Below are 21,843 nucleotides of genomic sequence, written 5' to 3' on the forward strand. Positions count from 1 at the left end.
TACAGTCCTCTGAAGTGTACAATTCCCATTGGTTTCATCATTCACTTCTGATTTGAAGATCTACTTACACGACTCACATCATCCCTAAAATCAACATCTCTTCATCACAACCACAAGCTGTATTGATCCACCACTGCAAGAGCTTACAGGACTTTGGATGCTCTCTGCTTCTCCCTGGGGTCCAAGCAGTCTTAGGAGGAAGGTGTGTCTAAGCCCCAGCTGTGCTTAGATCCTCCTTGCCATTAGCCCGACTCTTCTGCAGGACTCCAGGTTAAGTGCAAGGGAGAGAGAGCCTAAAGCTCACATCTTATACCCAGAAGAGTCAGTATATTAATTAATTCATGGCACAAATAATGAATGTAACCTATAACCACAGAACAGAGCACATCAGCCTAGCTCAAATACAGACCAAAACCATCGCTTGTCTAAAGCAGTGTTTATGATCATAGGATCTGGAGGGTGACTGGCAGGACTGAATTCCTGTTCTACCACTCACCCATCTCATCCTCAGATATGTTAACCTCTGTATGCTTCACTTTCCTTTTCTGAAAATGGGCCTCTGGAGGCAGAAAGATATTTTCATAGAGTTATAAGGATTAAAGGAGTTAATACACAGAGAACACTTAGAGCAGTAACTGGCCATAGTATAAGCTCAATATTAGATTGCATTCTTATTAATGTATCATTTTTATTCCTTATGACATCACCCAGAAGTAATTGCACTCATCTAATCACAGCCTTGGTCAAACTCCTTCTTCAGAAGACCCTTGGCCAGGATCTCATTGAAACCTTAGATTTTAGATAGAAAAGTTACTCCTAGCTTATAACACCTAAGTGGAGATTTCCAGAGAATCTTTTAATTTTTACCCAATGGTCCTTGGTTGAAAGAGAACACTGGAGGTAAAACAGTGAAAAAAGTATGTAGTTATTTAAATCAATCTCCATTTATACAATTCAGCACACAAAGAAAATACAGGAAAATTAGGCACTGTATACAATGCTACAAACCAAGTTCAATAACTCTTTGAAATAATGTGGCATGTTGGTATTGAATGAGCCTCTCACTCCATTAAATGACTCTCATTATTAGTTTTCACTTCAGGGATTTTCAAATAGTTCAAACCCCTCCCTACAACCCCACCTCCACGTTGCCCGTGCTCCCTGGAGCCATTTATACAGGGTTGTTGATGAATCCTGACAGCGGTAGTTCTGCACACCTGCTGAGCTGAGCGTAGCCTCTGACCTCCCCGCAGCAGCACATCTACGGCTGGGCCACTGAGTCAGACACTATGCCTTTGTGGATATCATTCTGTAAAAAGTATGCAGTGAAGATGACCAAAATACCAGAAATGTCACGTAGCTTCCTCCTTCATTCCAAGAAAATTTATGTGCTTTTGCATCCATGTGTAATAGCCAGCATTGCCATTATTTTTCCTTATTTATTCTAATTGCTTCATTCTGTCCTTTTTTATTTAGCATACCTTTCTTTCTTGACACATTGTCTTTCTTTTTTTTTAAGGCAAATGTGTTTGGACTGCTCAGAAAGTCAGATACTATGTTTGTTATAATCTCAAGAATAGTGGTCTCTTACAGTGCTTCTACACAAAGAAATTACAAATATACATCTACTCCAATTTAAATTATGGCCTATGAATTAATTTTCAAATAAAGCATGAAAATGACATACCTTATATTTTGTGCAATGACTTTCAAACTTCAAGTCATCTTGATAGAGAGTGGGGGAAATTTTTGGTAGAAACGCTTAGGGAAGAAGAGATGTTTTTGAATAAAGAAAATTTGATTTATCTTAAAATGACTGCCATAAAATTGGCTTCTGGTTTGAAGAAAGACTTTAATTCCTCAAACAATTCTGTTTCTGTTAGATGTTGGCCTTCCAGATCAGTTTCCTTCCTTCCTTAACACTTCTTGATGGAGTTTAGGGATTTTCATCACCTTAGACAATTAAAATAAGCTGTGTACCAGAAGGAAAATTTTTTGAGACTAGAACAGGAACCCAATGAACTCTAGTCATAACAGATAAATCAACTTAGGAAGAATTGACATCTTAAAAATTTTGAGTCTCCTGATCCATGAACACATTGCATCTCTCTATTTATTTAGGTATTCTTTAATTTCCCTGAACAATGTTATAGAGTTTTCGATGTCCAGTCTTATTCATCTTTAAACACATTTATCCCTAAGTGTATCATATTTTTGATATTACTATATTGCATTTTTTTATGCTATTGTAAGTGGTCTTGTTTTTTTATCTTCATTTTCTGATTAGTAGTTGCCAGGATTTAGAAATGCCATATATTTTTATAAATTGATTCACTAAGCTAATTTATTATTTCTAGTTGGGTTTTTTAAATAGATTTCATAAAATTGTGTACATAATGGTATCTTCTGTGAATAAACTCAGTGATATTTCATCCTTTCCAACCTGGATACTTTTATTTCACATTTTACTTTAAGGTATCCTTGTCTTTTTTCTGGGGAGCCTGGGTGGTACAGTCAGTTAAGTGTCTGACTCTTGGTTCAGCCTCAGGTTGTGATCTCAGGGTTTTGGGATCAAGCCCCATGTTGGCTCCACAACATGTGTGGAGTCTGCTTGGGTTTCTCTTTCCCTCTCCCTCTGCCCCTCCCCACTGCAACTTCTCTCTCTCTCAAATAAATAAATAAATCTTTTTAAAAAGGATGTCCTTGCCTTTTTTCTTCTCTTAGTAGCAAAGCATTTTTTTTCTCCCATCAGTTAGGAATGTTGACTGTAGAATTTTCAGAGCCTCTTTACCAGATTGAGGAAACATCTATTGCTAGTTTACTAAGAGTTTTTGTTTGTTTTTAAATCAGGAATGGATATTACGATTTGCCAAATGCTTTTGCTACGTCTTTGGAGTTGATCTTATGATTTTCTTTTTTAGTCTGTTAATGTGCTAAATTACATTGAATTAAACAAACCTTGAACATGATACTTTGTATTTTTTATATATTGTTAGGTTTTACTCACTAATATTTTGTTAAGAATTTTTGCACCAGTGTTCAGAAGGGACATTTTATAGTTTTCTTACTTTGTTGTTGTTGTGTTAGGGTAATGTTTGCTTCAGAGAATGAGTTAGAAAGCATTTTCTTCTCAATTGTCTGCAAGTGTTGTAGAATTTAAATCCTTTTAAACTTATTGAGATTTGTTTATGAAAGAAAATTATTTATCTTGATAAATATTCTGCCTTTGTTGGGCAGAGTCTTCTAAAGTGTCAATTGGGTCAACTTGGTTGCTACTTTTTTCATATTCCATATTCTTACTGATTTTTTTCCTACTTGTTCTATCAGTTACATATTGAGAGAGGAATGTTGAAATCTTTGCCAATAATTGTGGATTTGTCGATTCTTCATGCATTTTTACCAGGTTTTGCTTTATGTTTTTCAAAGCTCTATTTTGTTGTTGTTGTTGTTGGTGTGCCAATGTTTAAAATTGCTGGGCGCCTGCGTGGCTCAATGGGTTAAACCTCTGCCTTCGGCTCAGATCATGATCTCAGGGTCCTGGAATCAAGTCCTGCATTGGGCACTCTGCTCAGCAGGGAGCCTGCTTCTCCCTCCATTTCTCTCTGCCTGCCTCTCTGCCTACTTGTGATCTCTCTCTGTCAAATAAATAAAATCTTAAAAAAAATTGAAATGTAAAATTGCTATGCACTCTATGCCTTTATCACTATATAATGCTCCTTTTATCAATGTTGATATTCTTTACTCTGAAATATATTGATACTAATATAAGTGTTACAACTTTTAAAATTAGTTTTAGCATAGATTATTTTTCTCCAGCCTTTTTTTTTTAATGTTCAATTAGCCAACGTACAGTACATCATTAGTGGTCAATGTAGTGTTCAGCGATTCATTAGTTGCATACAACACCCAGTGCTCATCATCACTTGAGTCCTCCTTAATACCCATCATCTGGTTAACCCATCCCCTGAACCCCTCCCTTCTGTAATCCTCAGTTTGGTCCCTGGATTCCAGAGTCTCTCGTGGTTCGTCTCCCTCTCTGATTTCTTCCCATTCAGTTTTTCCTCCCTTCTCCTGTGGTCCTCCACACTATTTCTTATGTTCCACATCTGAGCGAAACCATACAATAATTGTCTTTCTCTGCTTGACTTATTTCATTTAGCATAATCCCCTCCAGTTCCATCCATGTTGATCCAAATGGTGGGTATTCATCCTTTCTGATGGCGGAGTAATATTCCATTGTATATATGAAACACATCTTCTTTAATCTACTTGTATGTTTATATTTAAAGTGAGTTTCTTATAGGAAATGTAATTAAATCTTATTTTCTTATGTTTTAACCAAATATGACAGATTCTTTTAATTTAGGTGCTTTGACCATTTATATTTAATGTGATTACTGGTATAATTTAAATCTACCATTTTGCTATTTTTTCTATGTTATTTGTCCTATGCTTTATTTTCCTCTTATACTGCCCCCCTTGTATTAATTGACTGCTTTTTATTATTTAATTTTATTTCATTTCTTGACTTATTTACTGTGTTTTTACAGTTACTTGAAGATTTATACTTATCTTTAATTTAGTGCAATTTACTTTAAGTAATATGTTATTACTTCATGTATAATATTCTTAGAAGAATTTATACTATAACCCCCCCTTACCACTTTGTGTGCTGTTGTCATACATTCTATTTCTATATGTATCATAAACTCAAAAATGCATTGCTACTATTTTTTGTCTAAGCAGTCATATAGGGGCACCTGGGTGGCTCAGTTGGTTAAGTGTCTGCCTTTGGCTAAGGTCGTGATCCCAGGGACCTGGGATCAAGCCTCATGTTAGGCTCTCTACTCATCAGGGAGCCTGCTTCTCCCTCTCCCTCTGCCTGCCATTCCTCCTGCTTGTGCTGTCTGTCAATCTGCTAAATAAATAAAATCTTTTTAAAAATAAATAAAAAGTAGTTAAATATCTTTTGAAAATATCAAAAATTGTTTTATATTTCCCCACATTCTTCATTCCTTTTATATAGTCTTGTTATTTCAGTTTCTACCAGATATAATCTTTATTCTTTTAGCTTTTATTTAAGTCTGAAAATATATCTATTAGTTTCATTTTTGAAGGATATTTTCCTTTGGAATAGAATTTTAGATTGAGAATATTTCCCTCTCAGGAATTTAAAGATGTACCACAGTCTTCCAGTTTATATTCTTTTTGATGAGAAGTGTACTTTAATTCATAAATTTGTTCTTCTGTATGTAATGTGTATTTTTTTCTCTTCTGGCTGCTTTCAAGGTGTTTCTTCATTACTGATTTTATGTGATCTAATTGTGAGGTACCTTGATATAATTTTCTTTGTTTCTAATGTTCAGGGTTCAAGAAGATTCAAAGTATTTAAAAAGCTTTTTTAAAATCAAATCTAGAAAACTTTCATCCACTATTCATTAGAATATTCTCTCTACCCTTTTTTTTCAAGGACTATAAGTACAAATGTATTTGGTCACTTGAAATTATCTCAAAGTACACTGAATCTCTGTTTTTGCTTTTTGTTTTTTCTGTCATGTTCTCTGTAGCCTTTTGGGCAGTTTCTATTGCTACCTCTTTCGGTTCACCAATTATTTCCTGATAATTCCATCAAGTATGTTTTCCATTGCAAATATTGTAATTTTCAAGTCGAAAAATTTGATATGGGTCTTTTGTATTTTTCCCGTCATTACTGAGTATACTCATATTTTTCTCTACCTTCTTGAACATATATAATTTTAATAACTTTTGATGTTCTTGGCTAGTAATTCTATCATATATGTCATTTCTGCTTCTATGCTTATTGCTTGATTTTTCTCTATTTTAAAAGTCAGATTTTCCTGCTTTTCCTACCTGGTAATTTTTTTTCAAATGAAAAAAAGACATTGCTTATTTTACTTTGTTTAATATCAGACATATTTTTATTCCTATATGCTTGAGTGTTATTCTGGGGCACAGTTGCATTATTTAAAAACAGTTTGATCCTTTTGATGTTTGTTCTTAAGATTTTTGGGGTGAGACCAGAAAACACTTTAGTCTACAGCTACATTTGCCTCACTACTAAGGCAATACCCTTTTGAGTATTGCACTTGATGTTCCATTAATTTTAAGGTTTTCCATTCTAGCTGGTGGAAACACGAAATTATTCCCAGCTCTATGTTAGTTTCTGGAATTGTCCCAGCTAATAATTTTGATTAGTTCTTTCTTCACCCTGAGGTTGTTTCCTAAGAGACTTGTGTTGATCAGTAGTCAGCAGAATAGCAGACAGGATTCCTGGAGATCTCTCTGCACATGTCTGTGCATGTTTCTCCCTTCTGATACTCTGTCTGAAAACTGTAGCCACCAGTCCTCTTCAGACTCCCAGCTCCATCTCTTCAACACGTGATCACCAGTATCTGCCTGGATTTCCCCTTTCTTGAACTGCTGCCTGGAAACTCTCCCCTTGTTGTAAGTTGGAATAATGATAGGACGCAACTATTCCTCTCCTTCAGAGATCACTGTCCTATGTTGCATGATGTCAAATGTCTGAAAACTGCTGTTTCATATCATTTTTCCTCTTTTAGTTGTTTCAGACAGAGGTAAATCCTGTTCCTCATGCTGCATTTTGCCAAAAGTAGAAGTATCTAGAAGAGTCAGATTTAATTATATTTTTTTTTCCCTAGTAGTGTTGGAATCAGAACAAGTTGAGTTAACTGGATGGCTCTGAAGTCTCCAATTTTAATGACTGGTGTATAATGCAGCTCTTAGATCAGAAAGTAAATACTGGATGAGGAGCCTCTATGGTGGTATTGGGAAGCAGAGGGTGACTTCATGAATACAATTTTGAATTTTTTGAGTTTGAGATTTATTTACTACTTATTTATTACTACATGAAGAAATAACTAATGTGCACTTAAATAATCCGAATGTGAAATGGAGGACAATGGTCAGACCTGCATTCTGGTTTAAAATTTAAGATGAAGGGAGTCTAGAGCATAGAAAAAAATGTGTAAGAACCCCCTTTCTGCTTTTTATTCAACTTCAATACTCTGATAGCTATCTAAAATTAATGTCCTAAATTGTTTGCTAAGTTTTAATTGTTATTTTAATTCCAAACTGAAGATATTTTAGCCATACTTGAAAGGTTGCTAGGACACACATAACTCATTTTGTTATTGTTGTTTACATGTAAAAATAATTAAAGGATAAGCAAGTTTAAAATCTAGGAGAAGTTGCTCAGAGAATAATTCATCCCCAAGGTAAGTTCAATCTGAAACAGTTCTCTGACAGAGGTTGTAATCTGACAAGAATATTTTATCTTCACAGCCACAGGGCTTTTTGGGTAGATCATCTTAAAATTGTTAAGTGAATAATAAATAATGACAGGTAATTCCTCGGGGTCTGGGAATTCATTCTTGACTACAGTCCTTGATATTGTTCTCCATTTATGTTCTCCATAAACTTTTAGTCTCCATCTCAGCTGGGAAAGTAATTGTTTTCGGTCAGAGCTGGGGGTCCACTGAGAGCAAGCATTCCTCTCCTCAGAGAATCCAGTAGGTTCCTCTGACATGCCCTCATCCTCCTCCATACAGAACCTATTCATGGGCCCTCCTTAGAATTTGAACAGGGCCAGAACCCATCATCAGAACTGGAATTTGAATTCTTTTATTGCATCTGTAGTCAGGACTGTATGTGGATTTAATGTGCTAGATATTTTATACTTTGAGTTAAAAGCAGTTTTATAGTTAATCTATTATTGAAAGCTACTGTTACTTGTATTTACCTTTTTTTTTTTTTTTTTAAAGCTAGAACTCTGAAGGTTATAAAGAACCTCAGTCTTCCCATGGACACAGAAGTCCCCCTGACCACTATGCACATTCCATCTCCGTATCCATCTTCTTTATCTGCATAGATTCATTTGACTAAAGAATGTAAACAAAGAAACACAACTATATACAATTCCCTAAAGCACATTTTGAACATTTCTAGTGGCTTGCTTTTTTAAAATCTATCATTAGCCAAGTACTTTACAAAATATAAAACAAGTTTCCAAGAAAGAGCATTTTTAACTGGTAATCCTGGACGGGTTTTCCTGGGAAAACCTATACGGAAAGCAGAGACAATAACTCCACACGCAAGTACTAGTGGCTATGATAGTACTATTGCATCTGATGCAATCTCCTCTGAATCCATTATCCAAAGATTATAGACATTGAATCAGTTGGAAAGTGGCTCATATATCCAGTGAGAATATTCAAAGAAATGTAAAATAGACTTTATATTTAGATTTTTGAGCGTCACAACAGAGCCAGACTAGATAGTTTACCCAACTTCAAGACTTACTATTTGGATATAGTAATCAAGACTACGTGGTATTGGGAAAGACATGGGTATATATAGTTGGCACAGAATAAAAACCCATAAGTAGTTCCACATAAATATGCTTATTTTTTAAAAAATTTTTTAAAAGATTTCATTTATTTATTTATTTGACAGAGAGAGAAATAGTGAGAGAGCGAACACAAGCAAGGGGAGTGTGAGAGGAAGAAGCAGGCTTCCCACTGAGCAGGTAGCCTGATGCGGCACTCGATCCCAGGACCCTGGGATCATGACCTGAACTGAAGGCAGATGCTTAACGGCTAAGCCACCCAGGGGCCCCAAATGTGATTTTTGACAAAGGTACAAAAGCAATTTAATGGAAGAAAGATAACCTTTCCAGCAAATGGTGCTGGAAAAGTGAACATCCAAAGACAAAAACAGAAAACAAAACAAATAAAACTTTGACCTAAGCTTCATACTTTGTATGAAAATTAGCTCAAGACTGATCATGAACTTAAATGCATAAATGTAAAATTCTAAATGTAAAGTGCATAAAATTCTAAAACATTTAGGGGAAAACATGGAAGATAATCTTCATGGAATTAGGACTTAGCAAAGAGTTCTTAGACTTTTTTAAAAAAATTGTTTTATTTATTTATTTATTTGAGAGAGAGAGAGCACAAACAGGGGAAAGGGAAGAGGCAAAGAGAGAAGCAGACTCCCCGCTGAGCTGGAAGCCTGATGCAGGACTTGATTCCAGGACCTTGGGATCATGACCTCAGATGAAGGCAGATGCTTAACCATGCAGGTGCCCCAAAGAGTTCTTATGCTTAACACCAAAACTATAATCCATGAAAGCAAAAGTTAATAAATGGACATCAAAATTTAAAATTTATATTTGTTCAACAAATATCCAATTAAGAGAATGAAGAAACAAACCAAGAAATGAGAGAAGATATTTGCAAACCACAAAGAATAATACTGATAATGGGTGAAGAACACTTAAAACTTAATAAACAAACAATCCAATTAGAATGTGGGCAAACAATATGAAGATAACACTTCACAGAAGAGAATATACAGATGTTAAATAAGCACATGAAAAGATGTTCAACATCATTATCCATTAGGTAAATGCAAATTAAAAACACAGTGAGATATTCCTACACCCATGTCAGAATGGCTAAAATAAAGAATAATGACAGCACCAAATGCTGGTAAGGATGTGGAGAAACTCAATCACTCAGACACTCAGACAGTGTGTGGGAATACAAGTAGTACAGCCAGTCTGGAAAACAAATTGACAACTTCTTAACAAAAGATTGCACACCAAACTGCCGTATGACCCACCAACTGCAATCCTGAACATTTACTTCAGAGAAATGAAAATGTATGTTCGTACAAAAATCTACATACAAATGACTAGTCAAAGTCAAAACTTGGAAACAACCTAGCTGTCCCTCAAAGTGTGAATGGTTAAGCAAACTGTGGCACATCCATACAACAAAACGTCATTCAGCATTAAAAAAGAACAAACTTGGGGTACCTGTGGGTGGCTTAGCTCAGGTCATGATCCCAGGGTCCTGGGATCCAGCCCTGCATCAGGCTTCCTGCTTTGCAAGGAGCCTGTTTCTCCCTCTCCCACTCCCCACTGCTTGTGTTCCCTCTCTTGCTGTCTCTCTCTCTGTGTCAAATAAATAAATAAATAAATCTTTAAAAAAAAAAAAAACCAACTTTGCTTTGTGCTAAATTAGGTCCCTCTAAGGTCCAGTGAAATTCCTAACATGTCTTTGGCCACAGAAGCTGGCAAGCTGTGCCTTCAGCCCCTCTGCAGTGTCCATGATGTTGCACTTACTGAAGTGGTAAGAGTTTTGTGGGAGTAGTTATAAATATTTATTACTGGCATCGTTCTGAGCCCTACTCAAACAGTAATTTGCGATGAACAATAAATATGGAGATGGAGGTTGGGATGGAAGGTGCTGCTGACAGATTGACTGTTAGAAGTGCAGACATCACTTCTCAGCTGCACCCGAACTTGGGGGAACTGAAGAGAGGAATGCAACACGGCACATTCAGGAGCAGTATGGAGCATTTTCCTCCTCTTGTTTTTATTCTTCACAATCCGTCTGTTTTTCATTCTTACTGTCTGAGTGACTGATAGAGTACCTTTTTACAAAGTACTCAGAATGTCTGTGTGAATGGAAATATGCATCACACCATAATTTCACATTTTCAGAGATTTTCCACATTGTTCCTTCTTAGGAGAGTCTGATTAAGTGCTCCTAAGAAGCAAAGCAACAATATCTGAACTATCAAAGCAATCATCAGTCATCTTCTAACTCTTCTCCATGAAAAAATGTCAGCTTGTGAATTAGACTTTCCAAAACTTTCTTACTGACATTTTTTAATCCCCTCTTTAAAAAATTCCCTTAGGAAAAAAATATGACAAATGCTGATTTAATGGTGCCCTCTGTCTCCCAAGTTTCGTTCTTAATGCCTATCAGCGTATATACAAACATTCTAGGAAGAGTTGGAAAATCAGCTCCACCCCCGCACCACTGCCACTCCCATTTAGAGGGAGATTCCCATTAGAATTAGTTGGGGGCTGATTCAGCCTGTTGTACAGAGCATTATTTTAAAGCAAGACCTTGTGAGGGGTTCTAGGAATTCTCTGTGAAAATGTATCATTGTCATAAATATTTCTGTCACTCATAGGGGAAAAAAATCAGGTTTTTTTCTGGAAGAGAACATTTAACCCACATTTTCATGTTTTGGATAAATGTGGGTGCTCAAAGATCTTTTTTTATATGAAAAGCTCATTGATAGGTTGATTTTAAAGAAGGTATGACCAAGTTCTTTTGAATGAGTGAGTGGCATATGAAAGCCTGAGGTGGGAGGATAAAAGAATATAATATAAACGTGTTTGTACAATATTATTGAAATATGATCGAGGGGTGTCTGGGTGGCTCAGTAGGTTAAGTATTCAACTCTTGATTTCGGCTCAAGTCATGATCTCAGGGAGTCTACTTGAAGATTCTCTCCCTTTGCCCCTCCTCCTGCTCACTAACGTTTTACTCTACTTGTTTCATTGCATGTCTGTCCATCTCTCCATCCCTCTGCCCAACTAGATTTTTTTTTTAAAGATTTTATTTATTTGCTAGAGAGAGAGAGAGAGAGAGCACAAGTAGGCAGAGAGGTGGGCAGAGGCAGAGGGAGAAGCAGGCTCCCCGCTGAGCAAGGAGCTCGATGCGGGACTTGATCCCAGGACACCGGGATCATGACCTGAGCCGAAGGCAGCTGCTTAACCAACTGAGCCACCCAGGCGTCCCCTGCCCGACTAGATTTTTGGTTAGTAAATAGATTTAATTCTGTTTTGTTGTTACAAATCAATTCAGATTTTTAAAATTTTGTTATGAATGACTTCTACCTTAATTTTCAATATTATTGGAATAAATTTTTCAATATGATCCTGTTATTTTGTCTACTATATTTGTAACTGTGTCCAACTCTCCAGTATTTTTTAACAAATTGATCATGAACTATTTCACAAAACATCTCAATAAACTACAACAAATCAATCGTAGACAATGCTTCATGATGACAATGTAATATAATTAGTAAACAACAAAAAGATAGTTTAAAATAACACCATATGTTTACAAGTTTTAAAAACATTTCTAGTAATTGGTAATACAATGTGAACCATATGTTGTTTTTGTTACATATGTTCTAGATATTACTTGCCAGTAACATCTCTGGTTGTCAGCATTTACTGCTACCAACTGATTTGTGGTTATATTCAATTTGCATTTTCTTTTGTACTACATTTTTTCAGATCCTGTTTTATGTGCTTTAATAAGAGTCTACAGTCTTATTTTTATAGGTCCCTTGGTGATTTTATATTTCTGATGTTATCATCAGAACAAATACTTTTTCCCTGAGCTACTTTTCCTGTGGAATTCCATATGATGTTTAACTGATTCACTATAATCAGTACATGCTTCCCTTCACCTGTTTCAAAATGGCTGAAAGATGTCATCTCATCTGTTCTTGCGAGGAGATGGCATGTGTCACTGATTTTTCTTACTCAGATTTTTGTTCCTATCCAGATTACTTAATCTTTTCCTGACTCAGAAAAGGGGTTGCTTGAAGAACATTTGCTAGACACAACGAATGACAATTGTGCACTTATTGTTCTTGGTCCTGGTATCTCCAGGTTTCCCCCAGATATTTCCCCATGATGTCCAGCACCAGTCACATGAGAACTTCTGGACTAGACCGCTGCACTTACACTGTCTTCATTCAGCTAGTCACAAGACACTTACTAGACTTGAAGCTGTCTTTGGGGCCCAGCATTAATAAAAAGAGTAGCTCACACATTTTACGGAGCAGGCACGGTTCTGGGGGATTTCCATGTGCTTACTTATTTTGGATGCAGAGATTTTATTCAGAGTAGTCATAAAAACATTTTTAACCTTCCTACGGTGAGATATATTTGACGTTTGCCTCACCGGTTTGTTAAAGGTGGAAAATTAATTTAATTCAGATTCAGCGGCAGCAGGATTAGTGAGAAACAAGTTTTCAGCATTTTCCTCTTGCCCTTACAGTTAAGATTAAGTTAAGATTGTCACAACAGATTAGATTAGCATAATTTCAGTTATTATTTGCATAGCCTATGGAAAAATATGCAAAGGCAGGCAAACATAATTTATTATTTGGGCTTTAATACACTTAAAATCACACCAGTGACTGTAGAAGATTACAAATGATCCTCGCAGGATTTTTTTAAATTATTTTTTTCCTTCTTCATTCATTGGGTGTTATTTACTAAAGCTACACTCACTGCTTTTGCATCTTTATCGGATGGTTTTTGTTTGTGCTCAAATAGATAACAGAAAGTACATCTACAGTCCCCAGGCCCTCTATGGAGGGAGGATCTGACCCTAAGTTTTCCTGGGAGCTGAGCCACTTCCTAATGTTGCTGCCTGCCTGTGTGCAGTTCCTTTGTTAGCTGTGTGATGTATCTGTGGTTTGCAGGGCCAAGGAATTCAGAGTTTTCATTCCCTTTTGAGTCAAATTCTTAGTCTTCTCTATTCTAGGCAAAATCTCCTCCTTTCTAATCACTATGGAGGTGAGTGTCTGCCCTGAGCCCAGCTCTGCCCCACTTACCATTCCTTAAAACACAGGGAAGAGGACAGCGGCACTTCTGCCAAACTTACTGGGGGAAGGAAGTAAAACAAAGAAAACATGCAGCCCTTCCATGTGCATTGACATCTCTCATTCTGGGAGATTCTGATTTCTGTTACACATTCGCTCGATGGGGAGAACTAGTTTACTAGTTGGTCTTTGAATGTCTTTCCTTCTCCCTGCAGTATAGAACAGGGTTTCCCAACAACATAACTACGACACCGTAGTCCAGATAAGTCTTTAATGTGTGGAGCTGTCCTGTGTAGCAGCTTTTTTGGCCTCTACCCTCTAGATGCCAGGAGCAGACGTCCTCCATTTGTGACAACCGTCGTTACCTCTGGACTATGTCAAATATGCCCTGGGGGGCAGAATTACTCCAGTTAAGGACCACTAATATATATTACATTTAACTGTAATTATAGATACCATTAATCTAATTTACAGAAGAAAAATAATTACAGAAAACAAGGTTGGCTACTGTGACAAAATACTTTTTAAAATTTTACATTTAAAAAAGCAAGTAGAATATATTTTTTTAAATTGATCAGATTGACAAAAATGTTTAATAATTCAGTAGATGGGAATGATGTTAAAATGATGAAGAGCCTTGCATTAGAGCCCACCAAGACTTAACAGCTAGCTGTCAGGCATTTAGATGATAGTGACCGAAATGCACTTCTCATGCTTTCCTTCAGCAATATTGGAATGATTACTCTGCTCTAGAAATTGTGCAGAGGACTGGGGTTACAGAAATGAAAATGAAACAAAACAGTCCTTATCTTCAAACATTGTTTGACAAATATCATTTTTCACAAGATAGAATCTTTATAAATTCAAGGAATCTAGACAGTATGAACTTGAATGAAATTTAATTCTAAATTTTGTCATTTTCTCAGTATTTGCCAAACTACTTTTGCCCGTGTCAATAAAATAAAATTTTGCTAATTTTTATCAGCGAAAGAAAGATCGTTGTGAATTGTCAAAAACTATTTAATGAATCTTTTTAAAAATTTTCTATTGTTACTCAAATTACATCAACTAAAACATTGCCATAATCATTTTAGGGATCTGTTTTCATGATGAGGTAAATAAGACTTAAAATTGACTTCTCATTTGTTTATCTTCATACTTCCTTCTTCAGTATATATATTTCCCTTAACAATATATATTCAAAATATGACATGATAGCATATTTCTTTGGTTTATAATGAATGTAGAAAATACTTTTTAAGAATAGTCCATGAAGCATTTGCCTTTCCTCTACCGATATACACTGAGATCGTTGGCAATGATTCATTATTATAATTGGGTGATTGGGCATTAAGGAGGGCACATGATGTGATGAGCACTGGGTGTTATATGCAATTGACAAATTATTGAACACTACATCTGAAACTAATGATGTACTCCATGTTGGCTAATTGAATTTAAATAAAAAATTAAAAAAATAAGATCATCACCTCAGCTTTCAAAAAAAGGCAGTTTAAACAAAACAAAACAAATTGATACTGCAATGAAAAACCTTCTTCATGCCCCCTTGTGCACTTCTTTTTTTCTTTTTTTAAGATTTAATTAATTTACTTGACAGAGAGAGACACAGTGAGGGAGGGAAAACAAGCAGGGGGAGTGAGAGAGGGAGAAAGAGGCTCCCCACCCAGCAGGGAACGCGATGCAGGGCTCAATTCCAGGACCCTGGGAACAGGACCTGAGCCCAAGGCAGACACCTAACAACGGAGCCACCCAGGTGCCCCCCTCCTGCCATGCATTTTAGTGAGAACTTCTGTACAGTAGGCACCTTGTCTTTGCACACATCTGCACCGTCACTGTTTTGCCAAGTGATCCTTGAAAGTGGCTACACTAATTTCCACACCACCGAAAGTATGGATTGTTTTCACTTACCCCCAATTCATATTTGCAATTTGCTTATACTCTCAGCCAATTTGATGAATGGATAATTGGTATTTGATGATTTAAATTTGCATTTCCCTGATTGATGAGAATAAATATTTTAAATTTCTTTTTCTATGAATTGCTTGCTCATATATTTTCCTATTTTACTATTGGGTTTTGGCTTCTACTTATTAAACTATAGGATTTCCTTATACGTTCTTTACATTCTTGTTTGTTATCCTTTGACACTTGTAGTTGCATATATCTTGTCCTGGTGAATGACCATCCTTTGCCTTTGTTTATTTTGTTTTTTTAATTGTGTTGAAGATTTTAGATTTAAACCCTCATTAAATTAGCTTTTAATCCTCATTAATTTTTACCAAATTAATGTTTCCTTTGTGTTTTATTCCGTATGTATCTCATTTAAGAAAAACCTTCTCTATGCCATTTATAAAGTTATTCCCTATAATTTCTTTTAAAATATTTGTTTTGCCTTTAACATTTGTTTTTAATCCATTTAAAATGTATTTTTGTAAATACTGAGAATAAGCATCTATGTTTAAGAATTCAGTGTGAATAAACCTATCGCCCTGGTAATATAAGGTGAGAAGTCTAATATCTTCCCCATCGATTTTTAAGACTGTCTTTTCACATACCAGACTCCCTTAGAAGAATAATCCTGGTGTGGGGACTTTAATCTCTTTTATTGACCCATTGGTCCCAGGTGTTTTTAAATAAAGTTTTAACACAGTTTTTAAATAAGATCTATTTTTAGAATAATTTTAGATTTATAGAAAATCGCAAAGACAGTATAATATTTGTGTTGTGCACCCAGTGTCCCCTATCATTGACTCCTTAATTAGTATGGTATGTTACAATTAATGAACCAATATAGATACATTATTATTAACTTAAGTACGTTCTTTAATCACATTTCCTAGTTTTACCTAATGTCCTGTTTCTCTTCTAGGATAAGACCACATTAAGTTGTCATATCTCCTTGGGCTCTCCTAACAATTTCTCAGACTTTCTTTGTTTTAACGATCTTGACTGTGTTGAGAGGTACTAGTCAGGTAGTTTGTAGAATGTCACTTTATTGGGATTTGTCTAATTTTTTTTCTCCTTATTAGACTGGGCTTCTAGGTTTTTTGATCTGCTTGGGTGCCTGCCCTGCTCTCCTCAGAAAGCTTCATTATGTGAGTAATACAACTTTTCATACGCTCTTGGTGCTTGTGTGGCTTATCAGCCTGACATAGGAACTAAATTTGAGGAGGAGGGAGACAGTCAATCCTGACCCCATAGGGTGGCCACAACAGTTACATTGTTCATTAAAACAAATTAATATCTTTGAATTGAGGCCCTAAACTGTGTTCTAGTGAATGTTTACAGAGCAACTAAATATTCTGTTAAACTTCTCACCAGGATATCAATTATGAACCTGTGGTGATAGATTTTGTGTTGCATCTGTCTGAATTCCCCTGTGGCTCAACATGATGGTCTCTCTGAGATCATAGTCATTCTCTGATATTTAAAAAAAAAAAAGCTCTAAATCTTTGCTTCTAATATTTTGGTATTTAATATAGCTCTGAATTTATTTTATGCTGCTATAAGAAAAAGATATAATTTTATTTTTTCTATATAAATGATCAATTATTCCAGTACCGTTTGTTGAATGCCCTTATCTTTCCCTACTGGTTTGAAAGACTCTGTCATATAAGAACATTTCCCGGGATGCCTGGTTGGCTCAGTCATTAAGTGTCTGCCTTTGGCAGCTCAGGTCATGATCCCAGGGTCCTGGGTTCAAGCCCACATCAGGCTTTCTGCTCAGGGGGAAGCCCGCTTCTCCCTCTCCCACTCCCCCTGCTTGTGTTCCCTTTCTCTCTGTCTCTTTCTTTGTCAAATAAATAAGTCTTAAAAAAAAAATTTCCTTATATGTTCCTCATATGTTTGTACAATACCACAGACTTTAAGAAGGGGAGCCTTTAGCTTAGGGCCCATGCTTCAAAGGGTCTTCTTTTGTCCCCCTCCAGCCACATCCCTTCCTTTTTTTTTTTTTTTTAAGATTTTATTTATTTATTTGACAGATAGAGATCACAAGTAGGCTGAGAGACAGGCAGAGAGAGAGAGAGAGGTGGAAGCAGTCTCCCTTCTGAGCAGAGAGCCTGATGTGGAGCTCGATCCCAGGACCCTGGGATCATGATCTGAGCCAAAGGCAGAGGCTTTAACCCACTGAGCCACCCAGGTGCCCCCAGCCACATCCCTTCCTGAGGTACGAGGAGACAGCAAGGAAAGAGACTGACCCACCCAGAGCCCATGTCACAGTTTTAAACCTAGCTAGTGGTAGAGACCTGGATCCCAGAATTCCATGCCCAAACAACTTTGGGCCCACTTAGACGGCCTGCACAATGTGCTTCTCCCAAGGGCAGACCATACCACAATAAGACTGAGGGCTGGCCAAGTGATGCTGTGTTGGCGGATTTGTGCAAAGAGTTTGGATGTACAGGCTGGGGTCCTGATGTCCATACATGGGTGTGCATGAGACCTTTGGGAATGGGAAGAGAATAGGGTTAGGCTGAGATTCAGGAGCTGGAGTCTGAGGCTTGCTCCTCCTATACCACCACATTCTGAGATGGAACTCCAGGAGTCCAAGAATTATAAATTCCAATTTTGCCTTCCAAGTATATATACATATAAATGTGTATATGTCAAATTAGAAAGATAAAATATATTTCACTTAATTGTTTACTCGCTTAATTAAATGACATATGGGTTTCCATTTGCACGGTTGCACTAGATCCTACAAATGTTAAGGGACGTCTTGTGTCTGTGTATGTTTCTAGATTCTTGATCATGTTCCATTGGGCTATTTGCCTATTCCTATTTCAATAGCACCCTGCCATAATTAATATAATAATTAATCAAAAGGGCACTTCCCCTGCCAATTTTGTTCAAAATTATCTTAGTCATTTTTGTCCTTTTTTTCCTCCACTATAAATTTGGGGGAGCAACATATCAAGTTTTAAAAAAGTCTCCTTTAAGCTATCACTTTAAAAAAAAACCTTTTATTCTCTTTTTAATTTAAAAGCTCCCTTTTAGCCTAATTTATGAATTTTCTCATATTTTAACCCCCTGCCATTGATTCTGTCTTAACCTCTAAACTGGTGGTTTGCCCTCCAGGGGACATTTGACAATGTCTGGAGACATTTTTGGTTGTCACAACAGAAGCGAGGGATAGCACTAGCCTGCAGTGCGTAGAGACCAATACATGCTACGAGATGTCCTACGATGCCCAGAACGCCCCCGCAACAAACTATCTGACCCAACATGCCAACAGTGCCAAGGCTGAGAACCCAGATGACGTAGGAACATGTAGAACACATTATGATGCATATGTACACGTAAGTGTACCTTAGAAGTGTGTGTACTTGTCTGCACACATGTGAGTGTATTGTCATCAGTGCTTCGCTAACTACTTTCTCGCCCACTGCCCTGCATCTGGGATTCGCCAAGCAATTTACCAACATTATCTTGTTAATTCTCATCCAGTGCTCTAGAAATAGGTGACAACATGATTACACTTGTTTTATTAATTCAGAGACACAGATCAAGTGTCTTATCGGTATTCCTCACAAAAGAAAAACATATTTCACGAAGTCCCCTGTTTCAGCTATTATGTGATAGGTGATAGTTTCTTCCTTTCTTCTATTCATAAAAGTTGGATGAGTTTTTTTTCAGGCAACAATACACTTCCTACTTTTCAACATGTTATTTAAGTCTAAGTACCTAATTCTTAACATAGAACGGAACCTAATCTTAATGCACATTTTAAAATTTTATCTAGGTGGGTAGAAATATTTTCATACTTGAAGAAAAAAATCTGAGGAAAACTTTTATAGAAGATTGTAATGGGTTAGTGATTAAGAATCTGAGAAGAGCTAATGCTATCAAGGAATTAACTGAACTAATGAGGAGAAGCCGTGCCATTAGGTTTTAGACTTCATTTGTAAGTTTAATGTTTAAAAGCAAACTGATCTTCAGTAATTCTGAAGGGATTATTACTAGACACACTGATTCTTATGGAATCATAAATCTGGATGTGGCTATAAAAGAATAGTTCAAGCTGAAGGCACAGATCGTAAGGGCAAGCACATCCTTCTTGCTCCCCTAGCTGGTGGAATTATATCTAAGTATGTGTGATGATTAATTTTATGTGTCAGCTTGGCTGGGCCATGGTGTCCAGATATGTGTTCAGACATTATTCAGGATAATTCTGTGGTAATTATTGTTTAGGATGAGATTAGCATTTAAAGTAGTAACTTAGAATAAAGCTGATTAGCCCCTTCAATGTGGATGGGTCTCATCAGGAGAATTCCTGAGAACCGTAGCCTGACCTCCTCCTAGTCAGAGGGAATTCTGCAACAGATGGCCCGTGCACTTGAAGTACAGCGTTGGCTCTTTCTGGATCTCCAGCCTGCCAGCCCAACCTGCAGATTTGGGATTTGCCAGCCTCAATAATCATGAGTCAATTCCTTAAAATAGGTATCTCTCCATACATAGACACATACCCTATTGGTTCTGTTTCTCTAGAGAACTGTGAGCGATACAGTATGTAATGAAATTCTTTTAAAAAAATTACTTATCATGATCAACGATATGTAGAAAGATGGACTGAGAAACAGATACTTTAAACTAAAAAGAATTATACACAGTATCAAGTAGCCAGTTGTGTTTTCTTTCAGTTAGACAATTGGTTTACATACTTTTCCATCTTTCTCTGCTGTCAAATCCCATCAATGTGCTGTGAGTATTATAAATATACTGAGATAAATACTACGTATCCAGTTCTCCTGTCCTTGAACACATGGGAAAATAAATTTCCTAGGTGATCTTGCATTTAGGCAGGCCCGTGGGACTAGTCTTGGCTAAAGAAATGTGAATGGAAATCACCTGTGTCACTTCCAGGTTGAGGCAGGAGAAATTTTCCTGTGCACTTAACCAGAACCCTTCAGTGATTCTGGGGAGCAGAGCCGGCCTCTGCCTGGCTTTGATACAGAAATAAGCCTTTATTGTCTTTAACCACTGAAATTCATGACTGTTTTACCATGGCACAATCTGGCCTATCCAGACCAATATACAAGGCAATGCTTCCTTGCTGGCATACATAAATACTGGAAGAAAAGTTAACCGCAAGTATATCCTTAAGAAACATGGTCACATTCTCTAAAAGAATAACAAGGGGCACCCAGAATTAATACAAATAATCAAGAATTAATAAAGTTGTAAAATTAACATTACCATGTTATCTGATACTTGGACTAAATTCGAATGTATTTAAATCAGTTTATGTGTATATCAGTTTATGTCTCACAGTTTCTCTGACATTGTTCAAATCATCTCAATTCCCTCTTCCACCATTTCCTTACCACAATGTTATAAAAATTAGGAAGATGAATCATTTTTTAACATTGTAAGCTTCTTGGAGAAATGCATTTAACAAATAACAGCACAAGTTTTATTTGAGGCCAACATTCCAGGGCACATACAAATCAAAGAATAATGATCACATAATTTTAGTCCCATTGATGTATCATAACGAGATATAAATTGACATTGTGTACCTGACTAAGTTCTCTCTTCTACTTCCTCTCCTTCGAGAAGTGATGAAACATAGATACCACAATGTTTTTCTGGTTCCTGAGCTAGACTTCCCACCTACACGGAAGGAAGATTTGCTTCTCAGGAAAAAAAAAGAAGAAAAATACTTAAAGCTCAAACTTATCTCAGCAGCAACAGGCACTGGGTCCTAGTCATTTGCCCTGCTGGAGTAAATGGCTTTTCAGATCTAAATTCTGAGGAGGGTACTGGATTGGCCTTACTTTCTGTGTGCAAGACCTGGACCTAAACGTTACTCTCTTGTGATGCTGAACTAATCATTTAATCAAACTTACACTCAATTTTCTCAATTCAAAAATACGTTTATAAATATGTAGCTCATATTGGTATATCTGGTGCTTAGTAACTACTCAAAATTATTGATTGAATAAATACAAGAATGGATGGGTGGGTGGTAACTATGAAGTTCATAGATTGAGATAATGCTTGTGAATATATTTTCTAAATGATTAAGAGTTCTAACGATATATCTAACGATATAAGATATTATCAGTAAAAAAGTGCTTTAAAAACATTATCTCTAATATTTATTAGGTGTAAGTCTGCAGCCTGTTACGTTAACAAAGTAGAATTCTTATGGATTCTGTAAGCACTTAGTGGACTCCTCAGAAACTGGGAGGTTCCCTTTGTAGCAACCTGGATGGGGGCTTCCAGGCTGGAAACATATGTTAACAACATGTTTGAACTTCACAGTGGACATGGAGTTTATGCACCAGGAAGCTGAAGGAAGCCTTTCTAAAAACAATGATTCTGAAGTAGCTGGAAAGGGACCACAGA

General features: G+C 36.6%; 2 protein-coding genes across 2 annotated transcripts in view; both read left to right on the top strand.

Moving 5' to 3' along the window:
• SLC13A1 (solute carrier family 13 member 1) overlaps positions 1-21,843 on the top strand; it is a 119,768-nt gene that overhangs the window by 95,076 nt on the left and 2,849 nt on the right. Inside the window, exon 16 of the mRNA XM_032870273.1 lies at positions 16,524-16,589. The gene's annotated coding sequence lies outside the window, so the exon portion shown is untranslated. The remainder of the gene's footprint in view (positions 1-16,523; positions 16,590-21,843) is intronic.
• The window catches only part of TAS2R16 (taste 2 receptor member 16), a 47,684-nt gene continuing 44,509 nt past the window's right edge, over positions 18,669-21,843 (top strand). Inside the window, 1 exon segment of the mRNA XM_032866657.1 lies at positions 18,669-18,762. Within this exon segment, the coding sequence (XP_032722548.1) occupies positions 18,669-18,762 (94 nt within the window).

Source organism: Lontra canadensis, unplaced genomic scaffold, assembly GCF_010015895.1.
Source record: "Lontra canadensis isolate GAN:19392208 unplaced genomic scaffold, GSC_riverotter_1.0 scaffold2, whole genome shotgun sequence".
In the NCBI taxonomy this organism is placed as follows: Eukaryota; Metazoa; Chordata; class Mammalia; order Carnivora; family Mustelidae; genus Lontra; species Lontra canadensis.